Genomic DNA, 19,697 nt, shown 5'->3' with positions numbered 1-19,697 from the left:
CGTCTAGTTTTCTATTCCGACTGCAAATCCAGAGGTTTATATTTGTGGAAGCAAGACCAGAATGTGTTGTATTAAAGGACTATTCATATTTAAAAACTTTTTTCGTGGGATGCTGAATTTATAATGTTGATGGCCATCACAATTTTGTCTGTATATAAAGCGGTCCATAGACGCTCAATATTTTTGTGCAATGTGGGTTGCACAATATTTTGATGGTGGTCCCTAGACGGTCAATATTATTGTTGAATATTTTAGTTTGTGCAAAAGATTATACTGTATGGAGGCGATATTGAAGGTTGTGCAATATCAATTGCTAGTACAGACGTACAACCACATTGTGCAAACAGTCCCTGCTAGAATATATTTTAAATATTTTAAAAACCACACAATATATTGCACAACCTTTCAATCTCGTCTACACATGGTCAATTATATTGTAAAATAATAAGTGTCTATGGGTCGCTTAAGTTTAAGTAAGTTAAGCTTATGTTTAGGGATAATTATTAATAAAACTGTCTCCAAACGGTATGATTGTTAAATTAAATTCACTTTAGTTATGCTTCTATAAAGATGCGATTCAATTAAAGTGGATGACAAGTGATTTCTTTCCAATTAACCCATATCAAACGGTTTTATTATTTTGAGTCCTTCTCGAATGATAGTAAGAATAATTCCTGATGTCACTTTTGCGATTCTCTTCATTTCTTGAGTGACAATCGGTATCTGAAGATATAGGCGTACGTAATCCTTCCTTTAGGATCTGGGTGCATCTGCGATACCTTTTAAGACTATGTTATGAAAATGTACTACAGTGCATTTTATTTATAGCCCTTCTCATAAAATAGCCAATGCACGTCATCAAAATTTATGGCGTCAGCACGTCGCAAGGTTGATTTGAATTTTATTTTAGAATGTTTGGTCGTTTATAACCTATAATTATTATCAGTGATGTTTTGTAGAATTTTGCAGATATTTGGCAACATGGCTCACTAACAGCAATCCAAATCGAATTTTGTAGACTGATCCGGCTACAAGTTCCGACGCACCAGCCAGCATTCTATCTCTTTTTAACTAGGATAAAATAAGAAGGAAAGATCCGTTGCGGGTGTTGAATTTTACATTTTTACAAATTGCAATTAATAATATATTCGACGTCATCTATAACGCGCATTGGCTTTATAATTGGATGGTCTATATATTCCTTTTCGCAGTACTTCCCATAATTGGAGGTCCAAACCGCTTTTAATATTATTGTTATGGATAATTTCTCCTTAATTAATCAATGCATTCTCTTATATTTCAAATCGAGTTATTTTCTTTAATACGATTTAATTTAAATTTATTTATAATTTTGAATTTCTGGTTTCTTGACGTCGTGATACTATTGACAAATAGATAATACCTTGTGTATTTATACAGATACCTGATTTTTCGTATTCGAATATTCGAATATTTCTCCCTAGTTAGCCTTAAGACGTTGTAGATTTTTGTCTACTATGACGTACTATAGTACTATAGCATAGCGATTATAGTGATAAAAATATTTGAAAAATTGATTTTCAAGGAATGATGAATTCACTTTAGTTCTCGGATTTTGTATTACAACAGTGTATAGTGTGTCATCTAATTAACTAAAATATTTAATTAATATGTTTTGATATCAGTAATCCTATACATTAAACAAACAAACAGTCGCATATTAACGTTTGTTTTGATTGATATAATGTTTAGTTTGATTAGATTACTGATACACGAGTATTTTCTGCAGGGATTTTTAAGATCAATACATATATTTCAGTGTAGATTCACAATTGTTTTTAATCGATTACAAATTGGTACGACCTGTTTAGTGCGTTTTTAAATTAATGATAAATTAACAGTATATTTAGCACGATATATATTTAAAATACACCTCTGTCTATTATTTTCAGACAAGATAAAAGATATAATTTTATAATTTTGTCCTTTACCTTTTGGTTTTCTAAGAGTACTCATCTAAGAAATCATGTTCTAAGACGTACATACAGTAATGATCGATTTCGGAAAGATAATTTTTCTTTAATGTTTGCCAGACTAGATGTATTCTCTTGTATAAAATTTTGCTTATCTTAAGTACGATTTGTGTTGATAATACAATTCGTTTTTAAATTGACACTTTTAAATAAAAGCTTATTATGTTATTTTGTTTTTTATTTTTAACATTTTGTTATGATATGATCATCTACCTTCGAATTTAAATACATTTTTCAAGTGATACACTCTGCGACAAAACTTAGCACACTACAGATTTTTCATTTTAATTTTTAATGAAAGTAAATGTTTAGCTTTTCGATTCTTTGATTTATGTAAACATTATAAAAAGGAGCTTATAGGTTATTGATGCGCAACATATAGGTAAACACAACAAACACAAACAGGACAAAAATATAGCAGAATCAGGTAAAAAACCAATCAGTGTTTTCATCTCTGTCTCTTTTTTTTCCAGTGATCTTGGATAGTATTTGTTAGTTGTGCATCATTGTTAAATTGTTTAACATTTGAGTGACAATTTCAATAATATTCAAATGGCTTAAAGTGACCTTAAATTTGACAATAAAAAACACAATATTTTCCGAAACTAGTCTTTAAGCATTTTGTATTTTACGTTAAGTTTTCCAAAAATGAATCATATTTCTGTCTTTCCTTCAAAAACTATAGGAACAAAATATTTCTAATAACAATTCTATTGAAGCAACCATTTTCACAGGAAACTGCCAAAGAAAAAATATATTTCAGACAGAGTAATGGTACAGTAATGCATAGAAGTCGCTTACCTTTGATCAAAAATGTCATTGTAAGTGACATTAGACACTAGTAATACATATGACTGATAAAAATTAATGCAGCAGATTAAGACAAATAAATTAAATACAGTAAGTTTTTGATATATGGTTTATTTAAGCCTTTTTTAATCAGTTTTATCTTCTATCGGGGTAATTATTATATTGTTACTGATTATTATTATTATTATTATTAATGATTGCCGTAATACCCTTTTATATTTATTATATATTGTTACGTAAATACAAAACAATATATATTTAAATGTGTTTATACTTTCTGCGTTTAGTAATTGATTAACTTTATTATCATTTTTAACTAAAACTTGTTGTTTATCTTGTTAAACAACATCATGTTAGACAAAAAGCAAAACAAATTAGAACCAAAATAAAACAACTATACCGGTTAGTCGGAAGATACACTCAACTTGGTCTAAAATCAAAGAAGTTGATTTATAAAACAATCATAGAGCCAATTTAGACCTATGAGGTGCAAATATTGGGTTGCAATAAAAACTCATCAACTAGTCATCCAACGCTGTCAAAACAAGTTCCTGAGTGACTGTCGGTATCTGAAGTTCTTGGTGTAAGTAATCAGTCCTGTAGTATCTGGGTGCACCTACAATACCTCCGAACTTTGTTCTAGAAAACTTGTATTGTATTTATAATATATAATTGAATTCCGTATGTCCATATAAAACACACTTTTAACACTTGCTTGTATAATAACAATATATTATGTATTGATAATTGTGATTTTCTTCCAATTAATGCATATTTTTTCCTATATTTTAACTCCAGTTTCTTCTTTTTTTACATGTTCCTTCTAGCGAAGTTTTGCATCAAGATTCATTCCGACATAATAGGTCAATTGAAAAGTCACCGGCCTTACATATAGATGGTGCAATTAGAATTAAATCCATATATTTTTTAGTTAGCCCTAACCCTGCTGTCGGATCATTGAATTATAGCATTTTAAGTGATGCAGATTTTGTAATTGTGAAAAAAGTGGAAAAACTTGGCTTGATGCCGAGTTCCTGGTGCTGATTTTCCTGAGGCAGTCCGGACGCTATCCAGGAAAATCAACCATCAAGAATTGGCATGCTAAGTTTAGAGGTGGTGAAATGAGCACCGAAGACGGTTAACGCAGTTGACGCCCAAAAGAGGTTGTTACTGACGAAAACATTTAAAAAATCCACAAAATGATTTTGAATGACCGTAAATTGAAACTGAATGAAACAGAAAACACTCTAAAGATATCAACTGAACGTGTACATCAATTCACGAATATTTGGGTATGAGAAAGCTCTGTGGAAAGTGGGTGCCGCGCGAGCTCACTTTTGACGAAAAACAACGACGAGTTGATGATTTGGAGCAGTGTTTGAAGATGATCAAGCGTAATAAACCCGATTTTTTTCGTCGATATGTGACAATGGATGAAACATGGCTTCATCATTTTACTCCGAAGTTCAATCGACAGTCATCTGAGTAGATTGCACACCATGAACCCGCTCCAAAGCGTGGAGAAACGCAACAGTCGGTTGGCAAGGTTATGGCGTCTGTATTTTGGGATGCGCATGGCCGTTTTCATTGGCTACCTTGAAAAAAGAAGGACCGTCAACAGCGACTATTACATAGCGTTATTGGACCGTTTGAAGGACAAAATCGCCAGAAAGCGGCCGCATTTGAAGAAAAAGAAAGCGCTGCTTCACCAAAACAATGCACCGCGTCAAAAATCCATGAATTGGGTTTCGAATTTCCTCCTCACCCACCGTGTTCTCCAGATCTGGCCCCCGGCGACTATCTCCTGTTCTCAGTTCTCAAAAGGATGCTCGCTGGGAAGCAATTTTTGTCGAATGAAGAGGTGATCGCCGAAAGTGAAGCCTATTTTGAAGCAAAGGACAAATCGTACTACAAAAATGGTATCGAAAAGTTGGAGGGTCACTATAATCAGTGTATCACCCTTGAATGGAAATATGATGAATAAAAACAAATTTTGTCAAGAAAATGTGTTTTACTATGGTAGGCTGGGGACTGTTCAACTGACCTGTTGCTTAGCGTTGTTGCCATATGGAATGCGTTATTGGTGCTTGTGCGTTATTTATATTGCCCCTTGCCTGTCGTAATTTTAGTTTCTTGTATAGATATAGGTATCACATGTGTTGAGTAGGTAAAGAATTGACCTCAATAAACTTCCTTGTAGTACATCTGCTTTCGCTTATTTTATTGTAGAGTAGGTTTCTTCTTGTTTGACTCTAGACATTTTGGCTGTAATGGTATATTTTAATATTTCGGTGCGTTGTTTAGGTAACATTTTCTGTTGCTTATGAATAAGGTCGTCATAATCTTATTGAAGGTTTGTACTGTATCTAAGAATATAGCTGAACGTACATTTTACCTTCATAGGTAGTTAGTAGATAATCCAGCGTCAAAAAAACTAGAACTAACACTCTCGTGGTCGATTTTTAAACACAAGCTCGCGTGGCAGAAGAGTTGCGCTTATATCAGTTATTTTGATTCAGGAGCGATTAAAGCTGAATTCAAATGTATCTTTTTAATTATTGTATAGGGAACACGTCATGCACACAATTTCTTTTATAATATCTTAAAATTAGATGGATATATAAGGGAACCCATTGGTAGTGATTTAGTTTTAACACTACTTATGTTCGTCTATTAATTAACACTGCTGTTTTTCTTCTGTTAAACACATTTTACTGCAATATCAGATGGTTTGATTCTTAAGTCTTTAAGTCTGCGTACTGGTTGAGTGTCATCCAATAGTTGCTGTACTTCTATATTGACACGAGGATGGATTCTCTCCTCATGTATCTTTGCGATTTTCTTAATTTCCTGTGTAACTATCAGTATCTATAGTCCTTGTAGACAATCTTTTAGCATTTGGGTGCATTTAAGGTATCCGTTAGGACTTCGTCATAACTTGATTCCGATAGGCCGCGATAGGCGATCTTTGGGGATGAGGGCTTGATGAATATAATTAGGAAAACATAAAACAGTAATGTATGTAATCATCATGATGTTATCGTTATGTATTGTCAATATAAGATTGTAAATAAACACAAAATAATACAGAGGTATGGGGCAGTGTTACCTGAAAGATTGTGACTCAATCTTACAGCAAAATGTAAAAATTATTTTTATTGTGTTTCAATTCTAGTTCTTTAATTTAATTAGACATTAAATATTGAAATGCCGTCGAAATGTTAGTTCTCCTGCTGACGAATTATTGGTGCTGATCGAACATATTGATCTATTTTACATATTTGTTGATATTAGCTAATTATAAGTGCTCATATCGTACAACGGGTTTGATCTTACTTTTTATTTGAATTTATGACATACTATCAATAATCTTTTATGTCACAGACGCGTAACAATAAATATATAAAAACAGTAAATAGAAGATAAGATATAACAAGATAAGATTGATCTAAAAATTTTTATCGATTGTTATATTAAATTTTTTTACATATTATTTCGTATTAACATATATTTTTAATTATTTGATAACACATCTTCGAAACTACATCTTTTTTTCTGCATCTCTTTCAGTTAGTGCACCCCGTTATTTTATTACTATTAATTTTTAACAGTTTTTAACTTGTTTTATTTAATACTAAAACTATATTAAATGCATCTTCAGAATGTAATTTTTTTTATTTATTTTTTATAATTTTGGACGATTTTTTTAGTAATTAATATTGTTTAAGTACGACTTCCGTGTTGAAAAATACCTTGTTTGGCCAGTAAGAGGCCGTTCAATTTTTGTCACTGGCCGAGATAAGTGGTTGTTAATTTGCATCAGTTACTGACGAAATTAAGCTGGACTAGATAATAGTAGATTGCTCCGAGTTTATTTAAACATAAATATTATTCAAATATCAGAAGATTGGTTGTTAACAAGTGATAATAAATATCGCTGGTCATAACACATGCAGGTATCTAACATTGGAGGTATCACTGAAACTATAATACAAGTTTACAAATTCGGGTCAACTTTTGGACCCTTGAACTCAGATCTTCACCAGATTGGAGCTCGAATCTCTCTCGAAATAAATTTTCTGCATTGACATCTTGATTCTTTTCCCCACAAACTTGGGGGACACAAGCTACTAGCAAGGATAATGGCTACACCAAGATGTACCGATAAGCGATAGCAAGGGTTTTGGAACGAAGTCAAGATGAACGATTACTGTTGGACCCTAATGTGTAAAACAGCTCCCAAGCAGGATAAAATACTCAGTTAACTACCTGTTTATCTCTGACTGATGCTTTCTAATTCAATAAAATGTCGTTAATGGGTAAAAATAATAAAATAATGAATTTATCAAATATTTAGAAAGCTAGAACCAATTTAAGAAACGGACTGCTGATTTGCATTCAGTTTCCTAATTTACTCAAATAGCTTTTGGTTATTGAAGCCCAAAATTATGTATACTTGTGTGATTTGTAATGTATGTAAATTTTTATTCATAGCCCTTCCAACAAAACAGTCAATGTACGTCATCAAAATGTATAATGCAATGCATCGCATTTAGGTTTTGGTTTGTTTTCACTCTATTATAAGAAAATACTAATGTCAATAAAGCAATGAAATAAAAATAATGTTGTCAAATATAATTTATTTTAACATTGCAGTACAAGTAACGCATAATATACAATAACTGGTAGGTTAAAATTTATTATTTTTATTATATTTACGTTGAACTCTTTTTCGACACCACCTGTGAGGTAGAGTTCTAGACACGCTTTTTTTATGTAGTAGCATCTTCTGGTGGCCCAATGTACCTAGTTACAATAATAACAGTTGTATATAGCAGTAATTTGTTTCACTTCGAGAACATCCTGTGTTTCCTTATTAAGCCATTTTGATATCTCTAAATTTATTCTGAGTTTCTTCTGTTACTACCTGTATTTTCTTTTATAAAATTAGATTTAATCACTTCATTTTCCCTGATGCATTTACCATATCTGCAAAACAGTTAGTATTAATTGTGTCCTATAGTACAAATTCTAACCTAATGACCCTATATATATTCTAAACAATTACAGACATGCACATCTATGCACATATATATTTTACAATCTAAAATAAGATTTTCTGCAGTTAATTATAGATTCCTATATTAATTATAGATTTATCTTTAGTTGATTCTGATCTTATCACTCTGCGTTTGGTAATTACCACCATAAGCCTACAATAAAAAAATGATTCAGTCTCTTTCACTATCAGAGTGACTGTTCAGTCACTCTGATAGTCAATTACGAAATTGTTAATTTCTAATCTATCGAACTCTTGTAAATGATTCCACCATCTGTTAATTTCTTTTTCTATCTGTCTGACGGAGTTTATCCAAAGCGAAGTTGTTAATGCAGGACATGCCCCTTTCACACTTTATCTTTTTTAGGCATTTAATTTATATTTAACTAGTGACAAAGCACTAACCTAGCTCCAAGAATAAAATTATACCTGTTTCGGCCATGACCAATAATATATCTGCAATGAATTATTAAAAAAACATTATAGGTAACAATAATTTTATTATAACTTTTACCTTTTTCCATCAACTTTTGCTGTCTTTACACCTTTCATTAGCGTTTCGTCAAGAGTTGCCCAATGCTCCATTTTGAAATATTTTTGTCTGGTTTAGATACATAAATTGAAATAATAAATCATTCTTCATTTTATTATATGCTTTTAGAAATGGTATTATTTTTAAAATAATATCTTAAAGTTCCATTAGACCTCTTCGTAGGTTATATTTACACCATTTAAATAATATGTTTCAATAGTATATAAAGGGATGAGTTACATGTCGCAAACAGGTGTATATCCCTAAATTTTCTATGTATACTTCACAGACTAAAAGTTTTCTCTGAAATAATTATATTAATTTATGTTTATATCGAAAAAAACTACTCAATACTTTTATCAAGGTGATTTTAATTCTGTCTAATCTTAAGTCTTTTAAGTCACCTGCATTGTTTTGTGCAGCTGAAACGCTCTAAAATTAATATCCAATAAAACCGCACCAACCTAATATTTAATAGTATTAATACTTACCTTTCTACGGGCCCCCATATTCTCGTTCGAAGTAACTGATTAGCGACACAATCATTTTCTGACTCTGACAATTTAATGGCTTTGGTATTTTTAATCAGAATTATCACTAATTTTAAACAACAGTTAGAAAATTATCAAAACAAGCACCAACAGAACATTTGCCAGTTTATAACCCCTGATTATTATCATTAGTGTTCTGAGTAATTTTGCAAACATTCATAGATCGATTCGGACAAACTGAATTTGGCAATACATTCGGCGATACTAATGACTTGCATTGCTTGTTGTATTGAAAGGATTATGTATAATTATGTTATAATGATTTAAATGAATTAGAATATAATGAAGGCATCTAAATTAAATAGTGAACGCTTATTCTGAACGGCTAAATGTACTGAATTTATTTAATTTAACAGTTGAGTTAAATTACCGTCTTAAAATTAAAGAATTGATAAACGAAAGACGAAAAGCTGGAAGAGCATGGCACAGAACCAGAAATGCTGTAAACAAAACAATATTTAATAGAATTAGTAATCAGACAAATCAAAAGATTAAACAATATAAGCAGAGTTGCTTCGAGAAATATGTAAGTGAATTAAGCCCGGAAGCAGACAAAGATTACTGACTATGGAAAGCAGCTCGGAGATATAAAAGACCAATTATTAGAGTATCGCCTATTCAAAATGATTAAAATGAATAGGTTCGACGCAATGATGAATAATCTGAATTATTCGCAGTACATTTAGCTAATGTATTTCAACCGAATGATATAGTATCTGCAATAAATATAAATCCTATTTATCAGCCGATGTAGCTGTAAATATAATTTCTCCAATGGTAGTTGACACATAAATTGACAAAATCTCAATCCTAAAAAGACTCCTAGTATTGATGATATTTCACGTGGGTTAGTAAAAGAATTGCCACGAAAAGCAATAATCATGTTGACATATATATTTCATGTTTGAGACTGAACCATGTTCCGGAATGTCTTAAGGTTGCTCGAATAATTCTGCTTAAAAACCTGACAAACCGACATAACAAGTCGGATCTTATTTGCGATATTTTATATCTTATTTGAGAAACTGCTGTTAAAACGCGTTAAACCGTTTATGGGAATACCAGTTTTCCAATTTTGATTTCAGAATCACCATTCGACAATCGACCAAATGCACAGAGTAACAGCAGTTATTGAAAAGGCATTCGAAGAAAAGAAATACTGCCCTGCAATATTCCTGGTTGTCTCACAAGCTTTTGACCGAGTACGGCATTTGGGATTAATCGGAATTACTGTCGACTGCTGGAATCATATCTTTTCGAAAGAACATTTCTCGTACGAATCTCGCATGAATGGATATTCTCAATGCTTAAGGCTCTTTTAGCTAGAGTTCCACAAGGTAGTGTCTTGGGACCATTTCTATATCTGCTATATACTGATGATATCCCAACAACAAAAGAAACAGTACTTGGAACATTTTCTGACGACATAATTATAATAGCAAAATATGTACAAGTACAAGTAGCGGTCAACAAGATCTACAAATGGACTAGAGACTCGAAAATACAGCTTAATAGCTTCAAATCTGTCCATGTTAATTCTGCGTTGCGGCGAATTAACAAAAACTTAATTAATTCTCTTAACGGATGCCCGATTCCTCAAACAGAATCAGCTAAATATTTCGAAATATATCTCGATGCTAGGTTAAACTGGAAACATCATGTTAGACAAACAGCAGAGCAAATTAGACTCGAAGTCAAGCAACTATACTGGTTAGTCGGAAGATACTCTCAACTTGATCTAAAATGAAAGAGATTGGTCTATCAGTCGATCTTAAAGCCTGTTTGGACCTATGGGCTTGCAGTAAAAGATCAAACCAACTAGTAATCCAACGCACCCAAAACATAGTTCTACGATTAATTACCAAACTTTATCACTACGTAACCAACGAAGAGCTGTACCATGATCTTGGAATAAAATGGATACACGAAGTGATACAAGATTTCGCCCTAAAACATGAAACGAGGTTGCTAAATCACAGCAACGTGGAAGGAATACAGCTACTGGACAACACGCAAGAAATCAGAAGATTGAAGCGAACGGACTAGTTTAGTGTATAAGTGTATTTTTAAGCTTAGCTTAAGTAGATTAGTTTTGTTCTAATTTGGGAAATACATACTGATGTATTAATCTCATACACGCCTTGCTTGTATAGTAATGCAAGTACAACAGATCAGTAGTAATAAATTAATTAATGAATTAAGATTGTACGAAGCATATCGAATGTAAGATGTAATTAACAAAAATAAAAATTAACAGTTAAGAAATAATAAAGGCTATATCTAAAATATTTTTCCTTATCGATATCAGGTTATCATAGAAACCTTGTAACTATATCACAATTAATATGTTCTATAATGAGACATCAAGAAACGTTTAATTTGATAATATTATCCCAGATTATTGGTATAATTTTTAATGTGTTTTTTTTTTGTTTTAGGCTCATGTATATTGACGATTCCATCAGTGATGTACTAAAAGCAGCTCAGCTAGTTAGATAATGTTTTTATCTAATCAGCATCTATAAATAATCTCAAGCGAACTATGAGCAATTACTTAGTGGACCTGTTTTTCCAATAACAGTGCTTGGTGTGTTGTTCCAACGAAATGGAGGATCGCGAACGAAATCGACGCCCAGTGAGGGTGTTTAGTTTTCTGGTAACTTGCTTGTTCCTGGCGGTAGCAGTGGGTATGTCGAATGGCATTGGGACATTCGTGTCGAAAATCAATACCATCACCACCAACTTGGATCGCGCCGTGGACGATTTGAACACAAACGTCAGCTATACAGATTGCCCGGCGGATGCTGACTATAGCAGCAAAACCACGTTCAATTCCAAAGGCATGGGTGGCCTGTACAATATGACTAAAATGTTCATCGATGTCATCGTCAAGGGAGACATTCTGATGCCAGGTAACTTGATTTTATCGTAACGCATGGCTTAATATTTAGATCATCGAGTTTTATTTTTAATTATACATTTCTAAGTGAATTTTTCTTTGTATAAATAATGGTATTTGTTATTTATTTTACGGTGCCATTATGGTATGATTCATTTCTAACTAATCTTAATCTCGTACATTTTGATTACTATTTATTTAATAAATGGTTCAATATAGATAAAAATATAATAAATTGTTAATCAAAAAACGGAACTATAATCTGCTATATCCAATTTTATTTAAGCTTTATCATTTTTTGTAGTCTATATTAACAATACAAATTAGCAAATATTTTACACAGTAATCCCTCGTTGCACGCGGTCTCAACAACCGCGGTTTTTGTTTTCGGGTTTATTTATTTTCTCCTGTTTTATTATGGTGAAGCCAATGCTTGTTTACAAATCATTAAATTCATGGCCCTTGAACAATAAAAATAAGGACCGCCTGTCTCTGTTTTGGAGAGCAAATCCTAATGCTTGGGTTATGATGACGCTACTTACAGACTGGTTTGCTAATTGTCTTATGCCTAGTGTTAAACAGTATTTGGCATCAAAGTCACTACCATTTAAGATACTTCTGCTTATTTATTGACTAATGCGCCCGGACATCCGGAGACCTTAAATTTAATCAAACTCAATGTGAAAACACAATTTTTACTTCCTAACACAACTTCGCTTCTGCAACCATTAGATCATGGTATAATAGCAGTAACAGGTTATTTGGAATGTCCCCGGCTTGACACATAGATGGCGCTACTAGAATTAAATCCATATGTTTTTTAGTTAGCCTTAACCCTCAAAAGATGCCTGTATAAATTTGACAGCTGTCGGATCATTAGTTTGTGAATCATTTTGGGTGAAAAATTCATTTCATTCCGGAATCAAAACGATCGTCATCTGAGTGGACAGTAACTGGTGACAGGCCTATTTCGAGGCAAAATAAAATGTTAGAGCGCCGCTGGAGTAATTGTGTGCCTCTTGAATATAATCCTAACAGTAACAAATGCTTTTAAAGCATGGGATTCAATTTAATACGTTAATAACGACAATGTTTCTTATGGAATAAATCTAAAAAATCTCAATATTAGAGAAAATAATAGTAATATAATAGTATAAAACATTAGTGTTTTTTAAAATTCCCTATATATAATCTTGAAATAACGATATATAGATATTTTTCCCACTTCTGATATCCATATCACATCGTAAGACCATAATAGTACGTTTATTGTTTTAAAAAGTATGAGGTTTAGTGCAACAATTATATAAAAATGAGCCGGCTTCCATCTTAGCTTTCCAATTAGCTTCTAACTATCCCAGTCACGCCAGTCACCAGGCTAGGTAAGACCGGATGTGTTCTGGGATGGTCTCTAAGTTGATCACTGGCGGTAGGGTAGGCTTAATAGCGAGAAACTGTAGGTCCAGTTCATATAAACCCTCGTTGGTATATATATATATATATATATATATATATATATATATATATATTATATATATATATATATATATATATATATATATATATATATATATATATATATATATATATATATAGAACTTTAGAAGAACTGCACCAAATCGGACAATTCTTCTTTTGTTGTGTTCGTTATTATCAGAACAAGGCTTATACAAAAAAAATAAAAATCAATAGATTTTTTTAAACATTTAAATCTCATAATACGCAGAGAGTGACACAGAAGACAGTTGACAAAACATCAACAGAATGACGGTGTTTTTTTAGTTGGTTTAAATCAAATTAATGGCGAACATGTACAACTAAATTAATACGTTATATAGTAACACCTAGAGAAGCCGTTATCAGATATACCTTATAGAGTCATCATAGAGTTTCTTAGAAAATATAGTCAAAGTCATCCTAAACTACATAAAAAAGTTATCGTCTATTTAAATGTTAAAATTGTAAGTATAGGAAATCGACGTGTCGTGATTAAGAATAAAAGGACGAACATTTGTAATGTACAGCATATCAATGTGGCGACAAAGCTTCAATTATTGAGCAGTACCGTGAACCTTTGTATTATCGCCTTATCTATCAGGATCTCCTCTCAGAACATTTTATGTAGCAAACACGGCGGCCCGGGACTTTTCAGCTAATGTATTACATATATATATATATATATATATATATATATATATATATATATATATATATATATATATAACAACATCGCGATTTGCTGACGTTATATATTTTCATGAATTGGATTGGCTGTTTTATTGACCGAACTATAGAAAGCAAACTACAGGGAAGTGAATAGAATTTAGTATATGATTGGCTGGATGAGCGTATTTGAATAAAATTAATAATATTTCAACTTAGTTTGGTTATATATGATGTTTTTATTGTAAACAGGCTCGTATATTGATGATAAGTAAACTTAACGATATTGTTTCTCTTTAAAAAATGATTCACCATAACACGATTCCAATTATCAACATTTTAGGATAATTAGTGGAATCAAAGGATGAAAAATTTAACTCTAAATAAAACCAAACTTGTAAAACAGATACTAATATGGTTTTCTTCTTCACTAAATAACTTAGTTATATAAATAAAAGCTTTGGAAACATTAATGAAAACGAAATAAATAAAAATTTAAGAATAGTGAAGTAAAAGCACGGATATGTCAATCAAGAAACAGCAAAACAAAAGTTCGATAAACTCCTTCGAAAACTCAAAAAAGTTTTTAATATCGATATTTTATTTTGCAACTGAAAGTTCGATGCTGTTATTTATAACTATCGATATTTTTTCGACACGCCTGCGATGAATATACTGGTTATCAGTTGAAATCGTAAACTCGCAATAAAGAAGTTCGAAGAAAATATGTGTAATATTTTAGTCATACACCTAATGTCACAGACCATTACAGATTATATTTATGAGATTTTATCAGTAGTAATGAGCTATTATAGTAATATGCTATTAATAATTAATTGCACTGTATGTTTTCTTGCTTCGTTTGCAGTTTGCATTATATAAATCGTGCACAATAAACGACGACGTGGTAAAATACATTTTGTACATGGTAAAACAATTAAGGTTAGTGTTTTTTTTCTCAATAATGCAATTCTAATTATGTCAGTCCGATCGATAAGTATCAGGATTTCAGGGATTTTAGTCTTGCTTATATATCAATCTTTGTGTTCAAGGATTGCCAGATCTGGCCGATAATGAAGACTAAAGCCTGGTCGAAAGGCTTAAAGTTTGGTGGTTTTCCAGAGTATATTTTGTTGTTTCGTTGTTATACTATCCAAGTTGTGTATTGACGTTTCAACAATATAAAAATCGAAGATTGGATAGTGGAGTGGAGATTAATAAAATAATTTTAAGAAAAAAATTGAACCAACTTAAAACAATGAATAAGGAACTCACTAAAAATTAAAAAATCATCAAACTTATATTTCTAACACAAATAAAAACATTTTAAAATGAAATATGTACATAATCGTTGTAATAACTAAATAAAAATAAACAAAAAACTTAACCTATCTACTACACGTATTTTATATTCTACTATATACAAACAATGTTGCTTAATACGTACCTAAACCAATTTATCTAATTACAATATTATTTTAGCTACTACACTATCACTTTGAGCAATAAATTAGATTTGTTTTGTTATTATTTTTATATTGTTTGGAAAACATTGTACCTGCCTTTGAAATTTCAGGTTTCCCCCTTTTTTTTCCCCATTAGTTCCTGATTTGGTTCCAATGGAGCCACTTCGGAAGTGCACTCTTTCGAATAAAAAAATAATTTTGAAAATCGGCCCACAATCGACGGAGAAATCGGCGAACATACATTAAATAAATATACAGCCGAACATAGAACCTTCTCCTTTTTCGAAGTCGCTTAAAAATGGGGATCCTTATCGAGGATCAAAGCTGTTTGAGTTTCAACTGATTTCTATGCATTTTGGCATGTTGGAAACGAAAATAATGTGAAAAGAAATTCTGTCAGGATGTTTTGATATGGCTTTAAAATCCAATATGATACATCACAATGACGTCTTTTCATACATTCATCGAAAAGAAGTCTAGAAGCCGTTCTGCTTCACAACGTCGGTTTTTATGCTTCTATTTCTGTATGTTAATTAGTACGCCATCCCGAACGCACAAAAACGTGAAGTTGGTTTTTCGCAACATAAAACACATAAAGTAAAATAACTTTCTTCCAGCGCCCCACATAAAGCTGGGATTGACGAAGTAATTTCGAAAATCACTTCCCAGAGATGGAAGTTGCTTCAAATACGTAGTTTCAGTTTCAGGAACTCTTAGAAGCAAAGGTAAATGAAGGTGATTTCGTCGGAGCAGCCATTATAACTAGTGTTGGGAACTATCGACTAGTAATTAACTACTTTTTACTATCGACTGTTTCAGTCGCTATTTGTGGTTCGACCGATTTTACTACTTTTTATCAGTGACTGTTTCAATTGACTGTTTTCACTCGCTATTTCTGACTGTTTCAGCTGTGTACTTTTAGTTATTATTTTTGGTTTTACTAGTTTCATTCGACTGATTTTTAGCGTTTTGGCTCTGTCGTCCTAGCCGTGACGTTGACAAAAATGTACCCAATTTATGCTTACATAGATTTATGTGCAATATATTTATATATATATATATATATATATATATATATATATATATATATATATATGATTTTTTTGGTAGTTTACTTGTAAATAACAATATATTGTATATTAATATAGCAGCATTTTGGAACCAAGATTGTTAATAATGTAATATGGTAAAAAGATTAAAATTGTGAATGATAAATAGTAAAATACTTTTGATTGTTTTTATGGCAATAATAGGTAATATTTCGATTATTGTTAATTGTTAATTAATTATTGTCTCTTGATTTTTGTTAAAAAATATTTCAGATTAATAATAAATAAAGCATTTACTTTATTTAACAGCTCTAGTAGTTATTATGCAATCATTTTTAATTATGTCATGGATTAGTTTTTTTGCTATGATTAGGTATATGTTTATTTATATTTATTTAGTATTTATGGTTATTGTACATCTTTCATTTTTAGATTTTGTTTAAGTTCTATTGCATTATCCACATTTGTGGGATATTATTCTATTCCATAGAATCCTTTCTACTTCTTTTAAAATGAAATTATAAATTGCATGTTACTAGTATTCAGTAATAATTTTTTTCTTTTTCTTTTTTAAAGTTAGTGCGTGAAGGAATATGTACTTCTCCGTCTCGCTTATACTACCGTTGGAAAATATAAGCACATATAAACTTAACTGCTCCAAGCAGTTATCTTCGTCCTTTCCTCTCTCACATTCATCACGTTCATCTTTATCTGACATCACGAATTGAAAAAAACAGTACATTTAACTGAAAATAGTAATTACTAATTTCAGTCGCTAGTTTTCTGACTGTCGACTGTTTCGACCGTTTGACGACTATCGACTGTTTAGACTGTTTTCAGTCGCTAGTCCCAACGTTAATTATAACTGATCTACAATTTATCACAACCATGACGGATCCTCAAACAGATGCGTGGATTGCTTTTGATCAATCAATGAGATTCGCATGATTGAAGAGCAAGTTGAACGATTTCACCAGAAAATTAAATACGTGCAGAAAGGATACAAAGGAAAATGGTCTGTTCCAATGATAAAAAATTACTATTGGGCGCTTCAGAGAGACCAGATTCTTCGCACAAGCGAAAATATACAAGGAGCAATATATAAATGTAGAAAGGGCAAAATGAAAAAGTTTTGAAGTGTGCTAGTGAACGCATATTAGATTAAAATAAACGTGTATGGTTGTATTTAAATATATTTTCTTTTTTATTTTAATGAAATAATTCGACAAAAAGGAAGTTATTTTTGGATTCGGCACATTCAGAAAAGAAAACCTAAACAATGCTTAAATGTTTTTACAGGCATGATTTATTTAACTACTATGTTCTTAAGTACTTTCAGCTAATTTGTATCTTCCACACTCTTTAGAATCAACAGAAAATCGCAACCTAACGCCCAATGTATGAGCTTGACGTTCAGCATTTTCAAAATTGGTTAAAAGTCTTCATTGAAAATGATTATATAACAACTAAATAATTGAATACAGTCGGAATTTAAAAAAATAATTAAAAGTCTTCATTAAAAATGGTTGAACAATTAATATTAATTGTATACTAATTATGAATGCCTATTATTTGGAGCAAAAGCCCAAATTATCGAATTTGATGATTTATTATCATTTCGAATGTTTAGTTTAGAAACTGGTCCTCAGGTTGCATACCCTCAATTGGTCAATTCGTTCCGGCTTAATTGCCTCTTTATAAAATAGGTGTAAGTCGGAAACTAATTCCAAATTTGAGAAATGCAAACAGGGAGATATTCTCAAAGATCTAAACTTTAAAAATGTACTCAAACTCTGAAATAATTGTACAGACACAATACAGTACAGAAATAAATTACTCACTTTTTGCATACATTTTAATTAATAATAGAGCCAACATCCAAATGATCTTAATCTGTCACTTGCTTAGCTTCTCTTTGGCGAATCCAACATTATATTGTTTTGTCACGTTTTGAGATATTTTAGTTACAGTGGCCGTCCTAATATTCAATGCAGCTGCAACACGCTAAAAAGTATATTCAATAAAAAACCGCAGTAATTTAATGTTTAATAGTATCAATACTTACCTCTTTATCGGGTGTTACTAGCAAGAGGGGCCTCCATTATCTTGTTTCTGTTCAAAGTAACTGTAAACATTTTCAGTCGGAGTAATTACATATATAAAGAGCGGTAAACAACGATTGCTGATTTATAACATCTAATTATTATCACAAATGCTTTGAAGAATTTTGCATTCATTCGACAATCATGTTCGGACTGATTAGATAACTTTGTATGCACTTATCTGTATTTGAGCCTTTTAATCGCAATTTATTCAGTTTCTAAATTGTTAAAAGCAATATATTTATTTGCCTCATTAAGTTTAAATGAGATCGAGTGCTTTTATATAAAAAAATATTATTTCCAACTCTTATCTCTAAAATATTTTTATGTCGATATGTCGAAGATAAAATTGAATTCAATAGAATTGAAAATTTATTTAAATATAATCATCAAAATTGATGGAATGAATGAAAGGTCCTATAATCGATCCAATAAAACAGAATAGGAAGGACGTCAAAATGTATGACGTCAGTATATCACAATGTTACCACATTAACTTAGAATTTTGGTTTACAACGTTTGCAGGTTTGTCACCTCTAATTGTTATCACATATCATATTTTGAAGAACTTTGTAAACATTTGATAATAGGATCGACCAGTAACCTACCATTTCGAGCTTAAAATGAATATAGATTTTTACAAACTGCACCTATTAGTATATTTGACGTCATCTGTGACTTGGATTCACTGTTTTATTAAATGGATATATATTATAAATGGAGCATTTATTCTTGAGGTGCTTGAGGTAATTCCGTTTGAAATGTTACATATTAAAATTACAATGAAATGTCTATATTTACATTACATTAGTAGGCGGTATGCAGAATCAAAAGGCATTTAAAACTTTAAAACTAGAGCCAACTGGCCAAACTTAAGCTAGAAATAAATTATGATTATAGTGGCATACGTTTTTAGTGCTAACGTTCAGGATATTTATGATATTTTTTGAAGAAATCGACGATATTTAAGATCCTAATAGATAATACAAAAAAGTTATAGACAAATCATATTTATTAAATATTGATTTATTTAAAACTACTATACAGATTATAA

The 19,697-nt window shown here is 31.3% G+C and overlaps 1 protein-coding gene across 7 annotated transcripts in view; it reads left to right on the top strand.

The window, feature by feature from the left end:
- promL (prominin-like) overlaps positions 1-19,697 on the top strand; it is a 76,972-nt gene that overhangs the window by 31,684 nt on the left and 25,591 nt on the right. For all 7 annotated transcript variants that reach the window (XR_013008449.1, XM_076419131.1, XM_076419130.1 and 4 more), the window contains exon 2: positions 11,403-11,876. Coding sequence is in view for 6 of the 7 variants with exons in the window: in XM_076419131.1 (XP_076275246.1) it covers positions 11,570-11,876 (307 nt within the window). In the remaining variant the exon portion in view is untranslated. The remainder of the gene's footprint in view (positions 1-11,402; positions 11,877-19,697) is intronic.

The sequence above is a fragment of the Rhynchophorus ferrugineus genome, unplaced genomic scaffold (assembly GCF_030347505.1).
Source record: "Rhynchophorus ferrugineus isolate W39M unplaced genomic scaffold, kcgeb_rfMv2 rfM1, whole genome shotgun sequence".
In the NCBI taxonomy this organism is placed as follows: domain Eukaryota; kingdom Metazoa; phylum Arthropoda; class Insecta; order Coleoptera; family Curculionidae; genus Rhynchophorus; species Rhynchophorus ferrugineus.
Note: the sequence above shows the minus strand (reverse complement) of the source record. Positions and strands in the feature narration are given on the sequence as shown.